The sequence below is a fragment of the Chaetodon trifascialis genome, chromosome 6 (assembly GCF_039877785.1).
Source record: "Chaetodon trifascialis isolate fChaTrf1 chromosome 6, fChaTrf1.hap1, whole genome shotgun sequence".
NCBI lineage: Eukaryota > Metazoa > Chordata > Actinopteri > Chaetodontiformes > Chaetodontidae > Chaetodon > Chaetodon trifascialis.
This window is the reverse complement of record NC_092061.1, coordinates 26,181,000-26,202,402: the sequence shown is the minus strand read 5'-3', so window position 1 is coordinate 26,202,402 and position 21,403 is coordinate 26,181,000. Positions and strand designations below refer to the sequence as shown.

Sequence of the window (21,403 nt, the reverse complement as noted above, 5' to 3'; positions counted from 1 at the left end):
CTGCAAAAGCACCAACACAAAACACACTTGAGAACACCATCAAAAAATTCAGTTGACTGGGAAAGACTTTGAGTGTGCTGTGGTGTCTGTGTCTCTTAGACTTCATGCATCTGCTCATTTTTTCATGCATGCTCTGATGTCTTTTGGGTGTTAATTACAGTGTGTCTGAGAGCTCAGCACACTGCAACCAAAACAGAAAACACAGCCAAATGCAGAAACTCTGCAAGTATCACAGACAGCAAGGCAAAGTGTATCCAGGCTTGTTGAAAAAACTTACAGTTTAGCTCGTTTTCCAAAACCACTTACAGATACAGCTTCAGTAACTTCAAACCATGCAACAACAAACACGTCCAGTTTCTGTTGTCATCTGTGCTACTGACAGCATTTCTGTATTTGGTTGAGTTTTCTCTCTTTGCAGCATCTTCGCTAAATGCTGCACATGTGTTAAGCTTTCAGGCCACCGCAGTTAGTGGTTAAAATAACATTTCAAAGACACAAAAACACCCAGAACACAAAGTAATAGCAATGGAGCATTGCACAGAAACACTTGGTTCCTATAAGCCACCTGCATCAGCGGCTCCTCTGCACACTACCACCTCAATGCCAGTACACATATCCAATAATATCAAGTAATATGAGCAATGTGTCCCTCCAAAGCTGATATGAAACCTTCTCCACAGGCAGAGCTGAAGCTGACGCATGAGGAATGCCGTGTGTGATATTGAGGTGGCCACATGTTGGTTTTGGAACCTCAAGGAGGACATTCACATCCAACACCAAAACTGCAATCTTACCCCATGCACAACCATTTGTTATCGTGTGACCAAAGTTCCATACTTCAGGTTATGTAGGTCATGAACTGAGACCCAAAGCAGCTCGGTTTGTTGTTGAAGACTGTGAGATATGGTTGAAAGCTCCGAGAAGTAACCTTGTGTTGAGATTTTTTTGTCACACAAGATCAAAGTGGTAATAAACTGAAATTATACTTCAGAGTACACTCAAGCTTCAAACCTGCTCTGATTTGTAATATTTATTCTATTTTTGAAAACTATAAAATCACGCTCTGATGATTAGCAGTGGTCTCTCTGTGGGAACACAGTGAGTCAGCTCGAGAACCATGGTCTTACTACTCATTTTGGATTGTCATTTTTTGCTTTAATGAGTTGAAGAAAACAAAACAAATGTCCTCTGATTGTCTGTAGAAGCATGGTGCCAGGCTCTTCAGGCCTCTGTGCCACAATACTGATTTATTCCCATACGGCTTCAAGAATGATACTTTAACTAAGGAGTTTTAGTTTCATGGTGCAGTGTAGGTGTAGTACAGTGGTGTATGCTGGCTGCAGTAATGACACTGAAAAGATGGAGCTAACTGAAATAATGAACTTGTCGTTTGTTCCTTTAACAACCATCTCAGCTGCTGATACTATGAGTTCATGGTATCATGAAGGGAGTGTATAGGTGCAATGAGTACAGCAAACAGGAGATGCTGTGAGGACCAGTGTGAGCACAAACATGTCTAATCCTACAATGAATCATATCAGAAACAAAAAAATAAAAAAGAAGGAAAGAGAAAGATTAACACAAAACTGTTATCGGCTGTTTCTGCCAGTTTAGTGCCGTAAAACGGAAGGCTAAGGTGTTGCCTGTTTCCACTACAGTTTGGCTAACATTTCTGTGGTCACTGCCGGATCTGTTATCAGCTGGTCACACTGTTCATCACTGTTCAATCAATGATTAGTCATGCTATGAAAATACTGTTGACTCTTGATAAAAGTCTCTTTGCTGGCCAGGAAAGAGATATGAGGGTTTGTGCTCCCTGCAGGTGGATATCACAGGGTTCTCAACAGCTTGAGAAATCCCATGTACTAGCTCTGCAAAATGTTGCCTCTCCCAGTTTACAGAAACTTACACTGATGTGTTTCAGTTGTAACAGCTACACTGAATATTTGATTTCTGCCTTAATACGGTTTTTGCACTATTAAAAGTTGACATCTCTGGCTTTTTCTCACCACCTGGCTAGGTATTCACTAATGTGGAACATGATCTCCAAGTGCAGAAACAATGAGGCCAGTCACGCCTCTCTCATACCGTATGGGTCTGGCCAAAACAGTATTCCTGTTTAAATAATTCAAAGCAAACAACAGCCAAATAACCTAACCAACAATCAATAACCAAACCTGGAATCAGATGCATGCAATATATACAGACCACTTACATAGAAAGGGTTGCACTATAGAACATTGTACTAAAGAGTAAGAAAGTGGCATGACGAAGTGATGATGTGAAATATTCCAAAGTACTGTAGAAATATATACACATGTGCAGTTATTAATATTTATGCATGTGCAATGTACAAATCAAATAACATTAATGATGACTACTTTCAGCATTTATTGCAGTGCATGTCAGACCTATGCAGTTTATGTATAATTACTTCTGTGGCTTTGGAGGAGCCTTGTCAAATCTGAAAATAACCCCGATAGTGTCATCAGGGTGATCTCATCTTGGGCTTAGACATTGAACATTTCTAAGAGAAACTGCACAGAAGGAGCCAAAGACGTGGGTGGATGTGGCAACAAAAGATGCCATTAAGTTGCATCATTGGAAATGTAGGATCCAGTGATGTTAGAGCTTGAGCCATAGGGACCAGAAGGGATGTTCTTAGCCTCTGTTTCACAGATTTTACCATTCTTCTTAAATCTGTCTTGTAGTCCCCCAACATCATGAAAACACAATACTACTTAACTGGAGAACTGTGAAACTATGTGAAACATACTGCACTTCAAACAAATGCGTCCCTTCTGTCGAAGTGAGCTTCATAGCTGCTGCACACTTCTTGCAGTCATCAGCAGTGAGTGTTGTCCTGACCAATGTCTGAGTATAAATGATTGGAACGGCCTGTGGGGGGAAGCTCATCCTCAGCCTGCCTGTGTTGGCCTTGTTAGTGTGGAGGAGTTCGTCTGACTTCAGCAGCTGAAAAACTGCACTTTTGACTATCCTTCCCCTCATTCTGGACAGTCTAGTGTAGATGCAGATGTATATGTAGGTGTAGGCTGACACCACCTTTACAGAGGCATTCTACACCACCCGCACAGGGTTTGTGTCCTGTCTGAATCTTTTCTCTTTCCAGATTGTATGTTTTCAGCAAGACATTTTTCTGATTCAGTAACTATAAATATAATGCAGTAATGGCAGATGAGACCTGTACAGTTCAAGTGTCCTCAAGGTAAATAATGATGTGCGTTCATAAAAAGCTCTTTTGATTTCCAGTTCTTCCAAGACAGACATTCATGAGTCAGATGGTTTGCTTTTTGACAGTATTCACCGCAGTGAACCAAGCCTTGTCTACTCCTCAGACAGGAAAAAGACTGGAGCACACTGATGTTTTCCAGAGATGTCAGCAGTATATCTCAATGGAATTTGAGTTGAACTATTGAAGAGTAGATTCCAGACTGGGAATTGCCAGAGTTTACGTCCCAGTGCCACCCACCATGTATTGTAATAACCAAATTGTCGCAAGAATACAAGTATATTGTAAAGTGAGAGACAGTAAAGAACAGAAAGTGCAAGTTTTGCATCAAAGGTTTCTAATACAAAAGAGGAAGCATGAAAAATGTATTTAGTTCTTTATGCTCAGAGTATGAGTTCAGTGTGTCTGCACACAGTAAATTAATCCTGCTGTCATCGGAATGATTTGTCATTCAGGAGTTCTACGTAGTGTTAAACAAGATCCTGTGTGTTCGTACAAAACAAACCCATTTTGTTTCTACATGAATAAGATCACATAAAATGATGCAGTTACTTGTCGCTTAGATATGTAAGAAAATAAAATGAAAATAAAACCATTTGTACCGTTACTTGTATCCATATACATAAACAAATAAATAGCTATACATGCATACACCCAGAGAATATGTACAGTGTGCGTAGTGTCAGTGCAAAGCTCCATGTCATTTATTTATGGTGGATTGTGGAGGATGAGTTGAGGAGTCTCACAGCCTGAGGAAAGAAACTGCTCTGTAGTCTGGTGGTACAGCAGCTGATACTTCTGCCAGACGGCAGCAGGGTGAACAGGCTGTGGTTGGGGTGAGTAAAATCGAAAATCAGCTCCTTGGTTTTATTGACGGTGAACAATAGGTTGTTCTCTGTGCACCACCCCGCAAGATTGGTCATTTCTTCTTGACATGAATTCTCATTGCTGTTTGAAATCTGGCCAATGATGGCGATGGTGTCCACAAACATCACAACAGAGTTCCTTCCATGTTGAAGATTGCAGTTGTGGGTATACAGCAGGGGGCTGAGCACACAGCCTGGGGTGGCTCCACTGTGGAGCACTACAGTGGAGGAGGTTTGAGTGCCAATCCAAACTGTCTGGATCTGTTTGTGAGGAAGTCCAATATCCAGTTGCAGAGTATGATACTCAAGCCCAGAGTGCTAAGTTTGCCTGTCAGTTTCATGGGAGAGATTGTGTTGAATCCTAATCTGAAGTGAAAAAGCAGCATTTGATGTAAGTCTTGTTATTTTCAAGGTGTGTGAAGACTGAGAGGTGGTCAGTGGAGATGGCATGCTCTGTGGATCTATCGGTTCTGAATATAAACTGGCGAGGGTCCAGTCTCGCTGGGAAGTTGTCTTTGATGAATGCCGGAGAACCAGTCTCAATGCATTTCATCAGAATAGGGGTGAGTACCACAGAGCTGCAGTCATTTAGACTGCACACAGCAGACTTTTTCAGTACAAAGACAATGGTGGCTGTCATAAAGCAGGTGGGAATGCTTTCAGACAATCACTTTGGAAGTGGCATAGTTAAAATGTCGTTAGTGATAATATATCAACTAGCTAGTTGGCGCATGCTCTGAAAACACTGCCAGGAATATAATCAGGTCTAGCAGCTTTGCGCACATGCACACTGAGCAGGATTCTTCAAACATACTTTCATCCAAGCTTTCTGGTTGGGAATGATTTTATTGTCTTTGTGATCACCACATCACCAGCACATTTCGCTGATGCATGATTGATGTGGTTCTCCTCGGTTGCAGCAGTCAACCTGATGTAGCTTCGTCTGTCCACATTTGAAGTATTTTTTCTGATGGTTTGATCCTTTTAATCAGCTGGTAATAAGTTGGCAGGAGAAGCAGGGAAATGTGGTCTAATTGTTTGAAGTGGAGGTGGGCGGCTCTGTTGCCGCCAAGAATGTTTGTGTAAACATGATCCTGGGTATTGTTTCCCCCTGACATCTGGGAAACATTGTCCATCAACTTTGACTATGTTTGAACACCATGCATCATTGATGAAAAGAACTGATGAGTCCACCTCCCCTCATCTTACCAGAGACTTGTGTTCTGTCAGTGCTGAACACAGTCCACCTGTCAGGTGCTATAGCTTGATCCAGGATGTTGTGAGGGAGCCAGGTCACTGCAAAGAGAATAGAAGAGACGTACTTTATTTATTACATCACATCACAATGCACACTACATGCACACGCCATGCTTCTTGTGAAATTATTTCTCCACATTTGACCCACCCTTGGTAAGTCCTTCCTCCGCGGCAGACCAGGAGTGGTGGGCTGCCAGCCGACAGCGGCGCCCGAGGAGTCGGACCCAGTTCTTTTCGTCACCATTGGTCAGGTGGTGATCTTATTGCATGTTTTTTTAGTGGGGGTTTTTTATGGAGGAAACCCCAGGTGAACACAGGGAGAACATGCAAACTCCACACGGAAAGGCCCCTTTCCTCAAGATAAGAGGCAGAAGGCACCGAAGGCAAAGAGTCTCTGGTTCCCTGTTGCTGGGTTAGCCGGAGTAAACTGTTCTTGGCTTTTGTGTGTGCTGCCGTTATTAGATGGTGCTGTGTTTTGAATCAACATGTGATCGTTAGCTACACCATTCCATTCTCCCAAATTAACAAGCTGACAGTCCTGTGAGGATGTAAGCAGAAGACCCACCCGCTCTGCAAGCCTATGTGTGTGTGTGTGTGTGTGTGTGTGTGTGTGTGTGTGTGTGTGTGTGTGTGTATTACTCATGTTGTGGGAACATAAATCAATTTACAGAGTCACATTGTGAGGACTCACCTTACTTGTGGGGACAACATGCAGGTCCCCATAACGTAAATCATTACAGTTTAGAGTGAAGACTTGTGTTAAGGTTAAGGTAAGGTTAGGCTTAGTTTAAGGTTAGGGTAAGGGTCAGGCAAGTAGTGGTTATGGTAAATCTACAGGAAATGAATGTAAGTCTATGTAATGTCCCCAGAAGTGAGGAAAACCTAGTATTTGTGGGCGTGGGTGTGTTTGTGAGAGAGAGAAAAATTTAACCAATAACCAAATAACTGGACATTAATCTGCCCAGGCTATGCTACCCATCCTTGGACTGAAGGTTAGAATGAGATTTAGTGAGAATGCCCACAATTACTCTTCATGACTCTTTATTTCCTTTACATTCATACTGAGAGTAGCAGAGGACTTTGAAATTGATGCATAACAAGCACAGATTGTTACATAAGAATGCATGCCCACTGGGCATGGGGCTGCTGGGGGCCACCGGCAAGGTGTTTCCACATTGAAGGTGTCAACCCTAGTCTCTTATCTCTCTTCACCCTCTTCCTGGGTCGCGCTTGTGGTGGCGTTAAATCCAGCTGGTCTGCCTGGAAAGTCTGAAGATTTTTGGGTTTTGGGCAGTGATTGTCTGATGGTCTGCTGCTCTCCCAATCTCTATGCTTCCTTTCCCAATGCTAATGAGTGTTTCTTTTCTGTCATTGGTAATGCGTTCACCTGTAATAAGGTTTGAAGTAGATACACACAGCCATCACCACTATTTAAAACCTCTGCAGAGCTAACTTTAGTTTCTCAGACAGACTGGAGGCCCAGTGCTTCTAAGGCAATAAACCTAAAACGATGATATACCCATGTGATTCTGAAGACACTTTTAAAAATGATGTCATTAAAGTTGTGATTGTTGTGTTTTGAAAATTCACAATTTCAATATAAAAAAGATTACTCATTCAGTGCTAGTTGTAGTAACCCCTTGGCTGGAGGTGCGCTCTCATTTCAAATGATTTAAACTGTAAGTGTGTGCAGCATTGCAGAGTATTGTAAATACTGTGAATGAGCTGTTGGTACTGGCCTCAGCTTTCTGAAGTCAGGTCCTGCTTAGTTGGTTTGTGAGAGATAGTTGGTGCTAACCCCTGCTCATTTTATTTCTAATGAACTTATTTCAAGTGTCTGCTATTAGACTAGTGTGCTTTCAGACATATCAGTGCAGGCAGACGTTGCTGTGAGCCTCTTGTTTCCGTTCATTTAGTTTCTTTTTATGCTGCAGAAAGATCACATTTTTCCAAACATCATGAAAGAAAAACACATGGTGCTTTTTTCTTATTGTTGTGTTGTGCGCAGCAGCGTAGACACACGCACTCACATGCAGTCACTCCTCTGTGGCTTTCCACTGCACATTCAGCTGTGTGTTCTTCCCTATGACTCCACGGTTTCCTCTCCTTGTGCATTCAGCCAGAACACCTCCCACAGCCTGCTGCTGCCTCTGTGGAAAGAAGCTTGCGTAACATTACTAACTGGGTCGGCTCCTCTGTCCAGCCGAGCCAAGAGTCGTACAGAGCTTTTCCACCAAACAGCGCTGACTAACCCATGTTACTGAATTTACTCTGCACTGATGTCACTGTCTGGCTTCTCCAGCTGTCTCGTCTATCAGTGTCTGTCATGCTCACAACATGTGTTTAACAATTTGCGGAGCATGTTCTCAGGCTTAATAGGTCTAAGTCATACATTGCTCATGTACCATCTGTTAACGGTTGCTTTTTATGTCTCTGTATGTTACCAGGTGGTATTTGAGGTGGCTTTTAACAGTGCCAGAGGTGGATACGTGGCCATTGATGACATCTCCTTTTCCCCTGAATTCTGCCATACTGACACAGGTTAGAGGAGGCATTTATGTCTTTAGTGGTAAGGGCTGACCACAGACACAGACTGTATTATATCACCATCAAGGTTTAATTTGGCTGGATTTAAATTTGCTGGACTCTGAAATCTGACTTGTGGCCACTAGAGGCTGCAATGTTAATCGCACCTCACAAAGCAAAAGTGTTGGACTTATGGAAGAGTATACTAACTCTTTTGTTATCAGTTTTACAGTTAGGCTCAAAGAGTTACAACAGCTACCCACAGTAAGCCCTCTGGGTGGTACTTCAAACAGGGACTTAAAGGCAAACCACAGGCCAGCACATGTCACTCAAGACCCCTGGATAAAATGTAAGCTGAATAAGGAAAGGAAATGAATCAGAACTGAGTTAAACTATTGAGTTACATTCAGAAGACAAGAGAAAATGAGGACGAGCATGAAAACAGGAAGCAGAGGAAAATGAAGGATGAAGAAGAGAGCTAAAGGAAGTGAAGAAAAGGGTTAAAAATATGACAGCCAGGGAGAGAGGAACCGAGGGACAAATGTGAGAGATTTAAAGGAAGGAGGGAGGAGAGAGCAAGAGAAAGATAAAGACAAGTCAGGCACCCAACACACATAGCATCAGTATTAACTGTTAACTTACGTTAAGGTAATTTATCCTGATTTAACCTAATTTAACCTGAGAGTGGCACTAAAGTAAATGGCTTCTTCTCAACATTAAAATCAGTGAACACATTTGTGCCTTTTTCCATGATGTTAAATCTGTGGAAGATGTAACCTTAACCCCTGGTCCCTGTTTTACTTGGATGATGCACACTATTCTTATCATTGACCTCTGTTAACCAGGCAGGTTCATATTGGAGATGCTGTGTTTTGTGTTCCAGAGCCGACCTTTGACCCCTCGATAGCCAACTGTGACTTTGAGAATGGGCTGTGTCTGTACTATCAGGAGAGAGCAGAGAGTAAGGTGTGGAACAGAGTTTCAGTTAAGCCTAATGCCTACAGGATAGGAGACCATACCACAGGAGCAGGTGAGTCACACTGCACCGCAGACTCCAGCACCGAATGCTGCTGTGTGGCAACACTGAGATGGATCATTTAGATATGTGGTGTGTAAAACAAATGCCTTCTGTGTTTTTCTGTACATGAGCATGAGCATTATCATGATCTAGAGTCAACATCTTTCTTTATGACTTCATTTCTGCTCTAAAAATAACAATCCTACAGTGAGCTTGATGTCATTTATCAATGTACAGAGTAATAATATAAATGGATCACAAACGCTGCTGGTGCACCATTTAAAAATATCTATATCTTGACCAATGAACTGTGTTTATGAAGTGGTAGGAAAGAAATGCAAAGGCCATTGTTTAGCACTTTTCCATTGCAGGAGCTTCACAAACTGTAACCAGCGCCTCCTCTAACCTGAATTTGAAAAACGTTGTGAGGCTGTGGCTGAGGTTCCTCCTTGCATTTCTGTTGTATTTCACACGTGGGAACATTTTAGACATACACCACTAAAAAGTTAAAAGCATGAGTGTGTCATTTTCATGGGCTGCTTGGAGAGTGACGTGACCAGTTGTGGGACTTACAATCATGGAAGGTCCATTTTGTGGTTTTGTTGAATCCAGGCCCTGCTGGCATCACAAAAGCTGGCCAGAGGCCCAAAACAACATCCAACACAACAAACCGCTTCAGGGTTTTTCAGTTTACTTCACTGTGTGCATTGTGATCCTTTTTTTTCTAGAATTTTGTTTCATCTTTTAAAATTCTTTCCCCGCATTGTTTATGTGTACAGTATTAGTGTAATCTCTTGGCCAGCATCCTGATTCAGTCCTGGGAGCTCATTCCTAAATCGGGTGGAGAACAGAGGAAACCTGTGACAGTGGTTACATTACATTACATTTTGCTAATGTTATGTAAGTGAGAACTGACTAGCTATTACATTCTAATAAACAAATATCATGAGAAATTTGGGAAAATGGACACATTTCATCATTCAGAGTTAAAAAATGTGCAGATCATTTCCTTCTAAAGTAAAGCTGTGGTGCAACTCGTTATGCAAGGAAAGAACAGTGACCTGGCTTTCATTATCTCCAACATCTGCACAGTTGATAGGTGGGTTTTAACAGCACGCTGTATATTACACATCATTACAGTGTCGTCCTGAAATAGAAATTTTGTGAAATTGTTCCACTGTTAGTATATGTGATCCTTGCAACTCTACACCCACAAGAGAAAATCAGTGTTCTTATGATGCAGAGGGCATTTTACTTTACACCATTATCACTGTAGTTAAACACATATTTGAACTAACTTTACTGCTGTTCTGTCCTTAATGATGTTCTTTGTCTTATTTTCTTAGGTTGTTTCCTGCTGGCAAACACTCGTTTCACTTCGAGGCCTGGTTATATGGGTCGGCTTCATGGTCCCTTCTTACCAGGGAACCACAAATACTGCCTGAGGTTCTACTACCTGCTTCACGGATTTAGGAAAGTAGACAATGCTCTGGTTCTGTACATTTATGACGAGAATAATGTGGCCCAGGAGAAGGTATGGACACTGGCTGACACTTCCAGGGCTGTATGGACTGAGGTGGAGATCACCTACATGAAGCCCATGCTGTCCAAGGTATGAAACAATAGATGGGCCATGTATGTGGAGGTTGATGTTTCTGAATGACCTGAATGGAAGAATTGAAACACAGGATGAGAGATGAATAGCGTGAATGGACTGGGACGGTAACTGGATGAATGTTTCAGTAGCAGCCTTTTTCTCTGTTTCCCAGTTTGTGTTTGCCAGCATATGCAAGAACTTCTGGGAATGTGGCCTGGTGGCCATTGATGACATCACCGTGACCCTGGGGGACTGTCAAATCACAGCAGGTGAAAGACTCCCAAAAATATTCACTTTGAAGTTCCTAAAACTTTATATTGTTTTCTTAGATCAAGTCAAAACAACACAAGAAAATCATGTGCCAGAGAGAGTAGAACATAACTATTACAGATTAACTATTACAGATTTAATGATAACTTGCAGCCTTCTTGGACTTATATGGGATACATAAGAGAGACAAACACAATTACAGTCAGAGAGGTGTTGTCGTGCTTTGGCCCCAGTCTTAAAGGGCTGCTATAAGTTTTGTGTTTCAAGAGGGGACCATATGGAGGTTTATGTTTGCTGCGCTTGAAGCTGTAAATCTTTTTTCAGTGAAAAAAGACTGAAATTTCCAGGAATGGTAAGGGTTTAAAGGCTCCAGCGTGTGCATTGGGTGTTTATGTCCTTCTTAAAGCAATGAAAGACATCACTCAAAACAAGTCTGTAAATGCATTTCTGTTTTTAGTGGACAGTGTGTTCTTATTCAGCCATAATGGTACTTGAATATTTAACTTCTTAACCTTGTACGGAGCAACTGAGTCAACAATTCTGTGATAGGAAAGTTTAGAATTGGCTCCTCATTATTCTTAAAACAAACAAACAAACAAACAAACAAAAAAGTGGTATTTGATTTGAAAAATACACAAGTGTAGATATTACATGTATTTGCCATCAAAGGCTGAGGTAAACTGACCTCAGAACAGACCAGATGTACAGATGTGCATGTCACTGCATTTGCACTCTGATCTCTATTATCTATTCATTTATAGAATAATATCTTTGTATTGTTCTGAAGGTTAAGACAATGTTTCACATTGTGTGTAAGCTGAGCTTAGATCAGACAATTGGCTCCCAAAACAGCTTTTTCTTCAGCTGGTTAAAGGAACTGGAAGGGCCAAAGCTTAGATGGCTGCGCCTATACTCATAGAATGTGGAGTTACGGTATGTAACCAACATTCGCCCTTCATTTAAAAGAGCCACATACCAATGGTGTGACTTCATCACTCACTCAGTAAGTCACAAACTTTCAAGGTGACTGTGGCCAAGTATATGTTTTAGAATCAATGTCATTATGTTATTGTTTTTTCCCGACCACTGACCTGTGTGCTGTGCCTCCTCTCACAGAGTGATCCGTTTTCTCAGTAAATGGAGCCTCGAGTGTCCTTCTTCACCTTATACACTGACTGTGTGTGTTTGCTCCACAGGCTCACTCCCAGGTCAGTGTAACTTTGAAAGTGGAATCTGTGGCTATATCCAGGATAAGAGAGAAGACAAAGCCGACTGGATGCGAGTCCGAGGACACACCCCCACCTCCTATACAGGACCCAGAGGAGACCACACCACTGGGGTGGGTGAGTCATTGCTTTATTCATTCATTCCGGCATGACGGCTGGATGGAACCCCGTGCATGATGTGAAAAAAGAAGGATTAATACATCATCCCACTGTTTAAGATTTTAATCTCAGCCCATCAGACTTTGACAAACATGTATTTATATAATTCTGCTGAAGATGTCTGAATGTTGGAGCTGTTGGATGTTTATATGCACTCTGTTCTCATTGTTGTCTTTTACACAGTAATCTGTTCTTCTTTGTGTTTTGTCCTCTTACAGCTGCAATAACAAGTCTCAGCTGGGATTGATAAAGTTCCACAATGTAAAGTGTGTTATTCATGGTTCTCTCCGCTCTGTGCTTCTCCAGGGTACTTCATGTACATCGAGGCGTCCCTCATGCGTCCTGGTCACAAAGCTCGGCTGTTGACCTCTGACCTGCGGGGCTCCTCTTCCCCTCAGTGTTTGATCTTTTATTACCACATGTATGGATCAGGCACCGGGATACTGAGCGTGCTTCTGCGACACAGCAGCAGAGAGCAGGACACGCTGCTGTGGAGACGGCGCGGTGAGCAGAGCGTCAGCTGGATGAGGGCAATGGTGGACTACCACTGTGATGTCCGGCACCAGGTACGTAGATGACAGGAGTCAGAGACTGTCTCCTAACATACGGTAGTGAGAGACACCATGAAATAGCAAACAACAGCTAGTAGCTTTGCTTGTATGTACTCATAATTGAATTAATGTGGCTAACACAGACTGTGGTACAACAAGCTGTAACTTATTTGCTCTAAGAGTACAAAACCTCTTTGCATTGTGGAATTGTGCTTTGCATTGCATGCATTATGGTCACATTTCTTGCAAAATAATTTTTATAGCCCTGTTATTTGTATCTTCAAATAATTAAGCATCTGTTATGAGTCTTTGAGTATCATGAAAAGCACTATATAAGTTTAATATAGTATTATTATTATTATTATTCTGGCTGGTCAAAAGGTATGTATCCAGTCTCAGGGCCACAGCTGGGCCATAGGGTCTCTTGAAAACGTAAAGCTTTTTATGACATACAATATCACGGCTTATCGTCAAATTTGCCTCTGCAGTGATATGCAGCATGAATCCATATTTTGTTAGAGACGCCTGTGCATTAGATTCTCTGTTCTCACAAAGACAACATGACCTGGCATGAACATGGTGTAGCAGGCCTAACGATCAAACCTAAAGAAACTATTTGTCATATGTTTTGACACTGGCTGTCATAATTGTCAGCTGCATTACAAAAACAGTCTCGCCACAAGGTCTATTCAGGAGCTACTCTGGGCCTTTTCAAGCCACACTCAGCCCACACTAACTGACACATACTGGTTGTTACTTTGGGTCAGATGTGATTGGTTGTTGTAGTCTCAGGTGAATTAAATGGCTGTGCTACATGTAACAGCCTGTCTGAAGAAACTTACCAAACATAAACAGTTTCTTATTGTCTGTTCTGTAATTTTTCACTCAGTTGCCTGACTACCAGCTTTATTTAGCATTCTTAGTCATGTGTCACAATTGAAATTGAATTTTTAGTCTAAATAAATCAGGTCCATAATACACTGGTGCCACTCTGGTCTGTGGCTAGTGGACGTCACCGTTTCATCTTGACATGGTCTTTGGTTAATGTAGTCACATAGTTTCTGTTTCTGGCAGATTATATTTGAAGCCATCCGAGGCCCATCACTACGAAGTGATATCGCTATTGATGACATCCGTTTTAAAAGGGGACCGTGTGAAGGTTGGTATAATACACAGTCTGAACAGCTGTTGTCGTGTCTCACTGTCACCTCTCTGTCAAACGTATGCGGACGTATTATTACTGGACAGACCAAAATTTGAATTCTTTTTCCTGTAAAACTAGACTTTGAAATGATTAAGATATTTGTACAATAACATTGTTAAATCAACACTATGCACACTGTTAGATGAGTGGAAGTGTAACATGTGTGTTTTGTCCTCCTTCAGATCCTGGAGACGTCACTCCATACTCGGGCTTCTCAGAATATTTCAATGAGATTGAGAACTGAGGTTGGCGGGGAGTCTTTCTCCATAAATGCTTGGTAGTTTTTCAGTGTGGGTGGCTTTCAGAAGTGTGAATGTGAACAATCGACCATGACAATTTACACAGTTGTAGAGCAATGGTTATGCTGCAGTCAGGACCTCCACCACACTGCACTGCTGTCTTTCTTCACTTCCCAGTCAAGCAGTTTCAATCGTTGTTCTTTAATCCTCAATGTTTCTGTGATCACAGTGCAAGATAATGGAATGTGTGATTTATCCAATTACATGTCACAACAGTTGCACCTCATTCTCATGACACCCAATCACACAACTACAATTAAGTCCCTTTTGACACTATGCACAGAAAGATGTACAAATATTTGTCAAATATGCCCAAAGGTGAAGGAAAGTGGGTATTTCAGTTACAAAGCAGTACTGGTCTGTCATTTTCATAGAAAGTCTGACTCCTGGAGGAAACACAACATTGAGGATTGCCTGTCATGACATCACCCAGGGCCAAACACATCTGGATCAAGATTTTTCCTCTAGAGCCTGATAATCATTTACATCTTTACATTAAAACAGCAGTGCTGGGGGACACACAGGAGCCTACGTGACAAGTTTGGGAGCTCACATTCTTCAAAATATTGATATACGAACACATAAGTCAAGTTTCTTACTAAGTTATCAGCAGAAAAACTACTCCCAGTAGCACTAAACACTGATGTTTCATAGGCAGACACGGTGACACCATTAGGTCAGGCAAGATGGGACTCGCTCAAGATACAAATTCTGACAGTTTGTACAGTATTTTCTGACGACTATTTAGCTTTTCATTAGCTGTTTTCCCACATTTATCTGCATTCATATGCAGATATTTGTCTGTGGATCCTCTTGAGGGCCCATGAGAACAAACAAAACAAACACATACTAAATGGCTCCATTGAATACTGAGCAGCACTCCCAGTGACTAGCAAATAGACTTGACATGTAAAATAGCTGGGGCTCAGGGGGACGTCACAGACTCCAGAAAACAAGTGTATTCTGTATCTGGGAGGTCTGTTGCTAGTGTGACATTTAAGAGTGTGTGACTCTGCACTAAAAGGCAGAAAATATGCACAGTAAACTTTATGCATCAGCCAGTTCGCCTCCTAAGGGAGGCCTGTATGCCAGGTGTCCTGTAGCAAAGGAAGAAAAATGGAAACGTTTTAATATGAACCATATGGAGGAAGTGTTGGATTTGCATGAACAGCAAACAGCAGCAATAGCAAATGAAACACAGCACAGGGGAGGAGATCATAGAACAGGAAGGACACCTCATACAAACAGATCACATACACTCATAAAGGGGAGGAAACAAGAAACAGGTTTCGTTGTAATTGCCTGTCTCTTGCCTCCCTTCCCCACTTAAGGAGAAAAGAAACTATGGCTCACTGATGTGTCTTTAAAGATCCTCCCCACACATGTAAAAGGTATACATAAAAAAATGTCTAATGTGTGTCTGACGAGATTTTTGAAGAAAACAAAAGTACAATCACCACATTAATATCCTGAACCTACTCCTTCTGTGGCAGTTTAACTGCTAGACACAGATGTCTCCTACTTCACTGTAAAGTCCATTCTCACTGTATGCGCACTGGAGGCTTCAGGTTTCCCCGTCACATGTGTGTATGTGGAATACTGGACCAGGATTGGGACTGTTTGCGATGCATCTTCAAACCATATTTTCAGTCAGCACAGAGAATTTGTACACTTTCTGCAGATGAATGTGAAAACAGCCTTCTGGTGTCAAGCTCTGCACGTACATCATTCTGCACAGTGACTCAAACATTCTGTAGGAACGAGAGAAAAATACATTTCCAATAGGAGGGGGGATTTTTTCACAAGCAATGAAGCTTTATGGTACGAATATATCAGCCTTTAATACACACAACACTTGTTAGGAGGATACATTCATTTTTGGTTTGTATATTTTTTGCCAATCTCATCCTACACACGATTTCCAGTCAGGAATTTATGAATTGGATGTTGATTCCAGCCCAAAAAGGGAGAACTAAAACTGACTTACAATTCAGATAATCAACCTTTCAGCTCAGGGAGCTCAATTGGATTTAAGAGAACTGGAAAACTGTATGGAAGAAAATAAGGGGTGAAACAAATGTTTACACACTGTGGTGCATAGTGGCACAGGGCCTCGACTGCTGCTGTGTAGAGAGGAAGCAAAGTACACAAAGCACACATCCACACAACATTACCACGAAAGCATTAAGAATCTGCAGTACACTTTGCTTTTGCAGACAAACCTGCCACCATCCCTGTGAGCCTGGAGCTGTCAGTAAGGATCAGACATTCATTTTGAGAACATTAATCTTTTTAATAATGCTTCCTTCATTTGGACTTCCATTGCTGCACTGTGTGCTCATTCACTCTGTTCTGTATATATTTGTTTATAGTATCAGTTGTTTGAATTTCGACGTGGCTGGAGGTCCAGGAGATGGGGATGCTTAACTATGGACAGGTTTCAACTTTGAATGCCAATACATAAAACTCTGCTGATATTTACATATCTCATCTCAGAAGGCTGCGTTGGTTATTTTTTCATCAGATTTCACTCAGTAATAATTCCACCTCCCCTGGTCTCGGCACTTAGATACTGATCGCTTTTTTTGTCTGGTGTTTTTTAATGAATCCTCTGTCATCAGTACATCCACATCTTTTCAAGGCATGGATTCAGTAAGGTGCTGGAAACCTTCCCTAGAGGTTTGACCCATGCTAACCCAGTAGCATCATATGGGTCTGCTTCAAACCTCTGCAAACACCTGACTGCTCAGCTGTGCATGTACTGTAGATGTCCTGTGCACCACTGTCGAGCTGTTATTGTACCTTGGTCTTCACTCAGAGGAAACGTCTCTGCTGGCCTCTAGACTCTAATTCTTCTTTATCTCACTCTAATATTACCTCTAGACACTGTAGTGCATGGACCTGTCATGACTGTTCTGAGATGCTGGAGCCACCATGTCAGGCACGAATAAACATACATCACACTATTGGTCCTTAAAGAATCATTTGATTTTTTACAGCTTTCTACAACTCACATGGTACTCACCAAAGTAACTGCCAAGATCTGGGAACACAGTGACGTAGTTATAAATACCAGCGTTTTTTCACGATTCAAAGTACTGGTGTGAGTATGCTGCAAATGAAGTGCCTGTCAGATGATTGAACACCATCTTGAGGAAGTGCACACTCACTGATTGGCATCTCAATAAATCAGAGATTCACAACAAATAATTTCATGTGTGCATATAATTGTGATTCAGAGTGCTTGCTTGCTGATATTTTGATAGTGACAGCTAGCGTTCACAAAACAGAACAGCTTCTTAATGCACTCAACATGCCAAATATTTCAGTCTTGAAATAAGTCACGGGCCATACAGATTAAGGTGTTGGGCCCCACGTGGCCGCGGGCCAGAGTTTAGACACTTAGATTTACTTGTCTGCATTCCATGGTAACGGGTTTTGACAGATACAAAAGGCTGAATGACTTTCCTTCAAGATGTCTGGGCACACCCTGGCAGACGAGGTGAGGAGCTCAGGCATTCACAACAACTCCAAGTTAAACCGCTGCTCCTTCACATTAAACAGGTGAGGACTCTCAAGCATCTGATCAGGACGACCCTGGACACCTCCCTGTGGGGTTATTCTGACACGACCAGCTGGGGGCAGATCTGGACCACAAGACTGTAAATTCTCATATAAAAGCTAGTGTTCAAATAATGACTGAGTCTTCAGTAATAGCCAATACGATCAAATAAGTGCCAGAAGAAAAAACAGGCTGCAGGAGCTACAAGACTTATTATGAAAATTCTCGAGGAAATGTAGAAAGTGACCTGATCTGCTGTTGCACCGATGGAATCTGACAGTTTCTTATCTTTCCCATGAGGAACTGGAGCACATGGTTGGGAAGAAGGACACCAGGCTTCCTGTCTAAGCCAATGGATGGACGGAACCCTGGGAGCTTGTTTAAAATCTGTATCTTTATGATCGTCTACTATGAAAACAAGACCCAAGTTGTAATAAACAATAAAAAACAGTCCCTGACCTCTTGACCCTGTCTGCTTGATTGCTTTTTTATATTTCAGTAACATGATCATCAGGAGATGCTGTATCTCGACATACACGAGCTGGTGGTGACTGAACGTGATGGACTGAAGAATAGTGATGTAGTTTAATCAGTCTGTCCATCAACAACTGCTAACCATAGCATGGTGTTACACAAATGATGTAAGAGAAAGTACCTTATGGTTTATTATTATTGTACATTCAATAGTGATCCTAAACTTTGACTGCTGGAGCTAATGATTATCAGTTTTTACATATTTCTTTCCCAACCAAACCTCATTGCCTGTGTGTGCTTTGCTATAGTTGGATGAAATTTATCTTACGGCCCCAAGTAGCATCTTATGGACAACACACACCTCAAGTAATACATTATGAGTGAAATTAGAAAAGCTCATGTTTTGAAGCATTTTATTTTCTTTGTCTTCCATTCTTTCTTTTTTTTTATATAATCCATTCTATGGCCTACATGCAGGACATAGATAGTATGTAAAGAATAAAGGAGAATAAAGATCAACAGAAACATTTTCCACAGGCAGTTTTATACTGTTTGATGTGTCATACATCTGTGACTCATATTGCAACACAAAAATCACGAAAGGAATATCACCAAATAATTCTACATTAAGAAACTGAATTTTGCCAAAAAGTTGACACTGTGTACAAGCTTCCAATCTGCCGTGTCAGTATTTAGCATGTATATCACTCACACAGCTTTCTATTATGTCTGTTCTATTCACTGAACACATTTTGACATGTGACAGCCCGGAAAGCACAGATCTAAAAAATTAAATGAATAGTTGCAGTATTGTTAGTTTTAATTTATCTACTGTTAAACCTGACTCAGTGATGTGTGAATTCAAGCCTGCAGGAAGCTTTCTATCAACATCACCAGAACCAGAATCCACTGAGAGGCTTCTAAATAACATTTGCTTGTGGCAAAAATGTCTTTTTCACAACATGAACAATGTTTAATTAAGAGCCACACATACATTTTCAAGGATCAAGCATTAAGAAGGAATAGTATAGTTTGCATGTGAATCCATAACTGTCCAGGAAAGTTCCAAACACTGACCTTGAACCAGCTGACAGAGGTCTGTGTGCTACCATCTCTGTTCTGTCGGGTCACTGATTCTGCCCACATCTGAGGGCGGAGTGGAGCTGAGTGCCCTCTGCGGTCTGTGAGGTGAGAGCACCCTCTAATGGTTGGAATATTCCTCTGATCTGAGAGAGCAGAATCAGTTTCACTCACAGCCTTGTTCTGTATGGTGTTATAGTGGTATGGTCATGAAGATTCTCTCATTATTGTCCTTTTCAGAATGTAAGGTTGAAGAGTGCATTGCTACAGAGGCAAATCACAGCTGGATCACCAACCAGACGAAAGCAGGCAGCTGACCCAGGGCTCCAGACCAACAGCTCCTCATTTGTGGTGTGGCAACTGATATGTGATTTCACAGAAAATGTATTTTAAAAATATGCAGCACTAAGCTGACTTAATAAGGACCTTAACATGGGCCCTGGCTGAAGGGTCCCTGTGTCAAAGTTTTAAGACCTTCATTTTTCTCAGTGAAGGATCATGATGACCGTAAATTGTTATGTATCCAAATGGCCATCATAGTCTGGCCTTTCAGAAAGTTTCTATGAACACTGGGAATAGGCTATTTATCATGCCTGCGCTGAGTGGTGCTTTGGGCTAATCCTAGAATGGGTACCTGGGGGGAATGGAAGGCAGCAGCTAGCTGCAGCTGGTCCACGTCTTTCCTGTGGGGGTACTCGATGGAGAAGGAATGGGGTTCCCTCAATCCACTGGAACACCCAGATCCATCTCTTCAGCTTTGCTTAGGAAGGTCGGAGTAATCACTCCAACCGCAACTTCCTCATCACCCTCAAAACCATCTCTTCCATCTAACTGGAAACATTGGTGTGTTACCACTACTCTTTATTCGTTATTCATCACACTACACAACATGCACACACATGCCATGCTTAATGAAATTCTTCTTCTGCGTTTAACCCATCCTGGTAAGTCCTTCCTCCGCGGCAGACCAGGAGCAGTGGGCTGATAGCCGACCGGCACCCAGGGACGCAATTCCTTCTTTGTCACCATTGGTCAGGTGGTGATCGTCATGTATGTTTTAGAGGGGGCTTCTTTTTATGGAGGAAACCCCAGGTGAACACGGGGAGAACATGCAAACTCCACACAGAAAGGCCCCTTTCCTTGAGATAAGGGGCAGCAGGCAGACACCAAAGGCATGGTGGAGGACACGCCCTCAGCGCCCCAGGCGGGAATCGAACCCGGGACCTTCTAGCTGTGAGGCAACCTTTTCCACCCAATCCGTACAATTAAACCTCTCCCACCTGAACAACCTGCTCCACTGGGTGTGATCCTGGCTACATCTGTCATTCATTCCTATCGTGTATGTTTTATGAGTCCTTCAAAAAAACAGTTTCTGTATTAAGTATTGGTCATTTCAGTGATTTAGAAGACAGAGATGAGGTGAAATTGAGTGCAGTGGCCAGTCCTTTTTTTTCCCCCCTGACTTTGCCCCTCAAAGAACTTTAGGCCAACTTCCAAACATCTGCACATCATCTTGGTTAGAACTGCATCAGCAGCAAAAAAATTAGAAGAAATCAGACCCAGTCCATACTTTACAAAGTCCAACAGAGCAAATCAAATACTTTAAACTGGAGTGATTTTGACGTGGCATGTTTCATGGCATAAGCATCTTCTTAATCAAAACCTCCCACTCCTCATCACTCTAGGTCCCTTTCCCAATGCTGCTTTAGGGCCTCCATTATACCACTGAATTTACTAACAAGACAGTAATAGATGGAACTTAGGCCAAGTGGAAGATTACTATGTCATCAATTTCTGAGACAATATCAGTTAACAGTAATGGTCTGGATCCTGGATGTCTGTCGAGACCTACACAACAGTTAACAAATTTTCAGAGAAGCAGAGTTACTAAACTTAAATGTTTCTTTGCTTATATGTATAGTTTTCAGAATGAGAGTCTTGGTATCATCAGAGAGGGCTGGTTCAGTTCCCAAGGATAGAAAACTCACCGTATGAGGAGTCAAGAACACCACCACCACTCTTTGTCACCAAGATGACAAAGAGTTTTTTCCAATATCGAATTTC

The 21,403-nt window shown here is 41.9% G+C and overlaps 1 protein-coding gene across 1 annotated transcript in view; it reads left to right on the top strand.

Annotated features, from left to right (window-relative positions):
• Positions 1–18,120, top strand: part of mamdc2a (MAM domain containing 2a) — a 31,857-nt gene extending 13,737 nt beyond the window's left edge. Inside the window, exons 7-15 of the mRNA XM_070964541.1 lie at positions 7,821–7,914; positions 8,783–8,929; positions 10,264–10,529; positions 10,687–10,783; positions 11,981–12,127; positions 12,476–12,735; positions 13,795–13,879; positions 14,107–14,169; positions 18,086–18,120. Coding sequence (XP_070820642.1) covers positions 7,821–7,914; positions 8,783–8,929; positions 10,264–10,529; positions 10,687–10,783; positions 11,981–12,127; positions 12,476–12,735; positions 13,795–13,879; positions 14,107–14,168 — 1,158 coding nt within the window. The 3' untranslated portion in view covers position 14,169; positions 18,086–18,120. The remainder of the gene's footprint in view (positions 1–7,820; positions 7,915–8,782; positions 8,930–10,263; positions 10,530–10,686; positions 10,784–11,980; positions 12,128–12,475; positions 12,736–13,794; positions 13,880–14,106; positions 14,170–18,085) is intronic.
• The last annotated feature ends 3,283 nt before the right edge of the window (positions 18,121–21,403 follow it).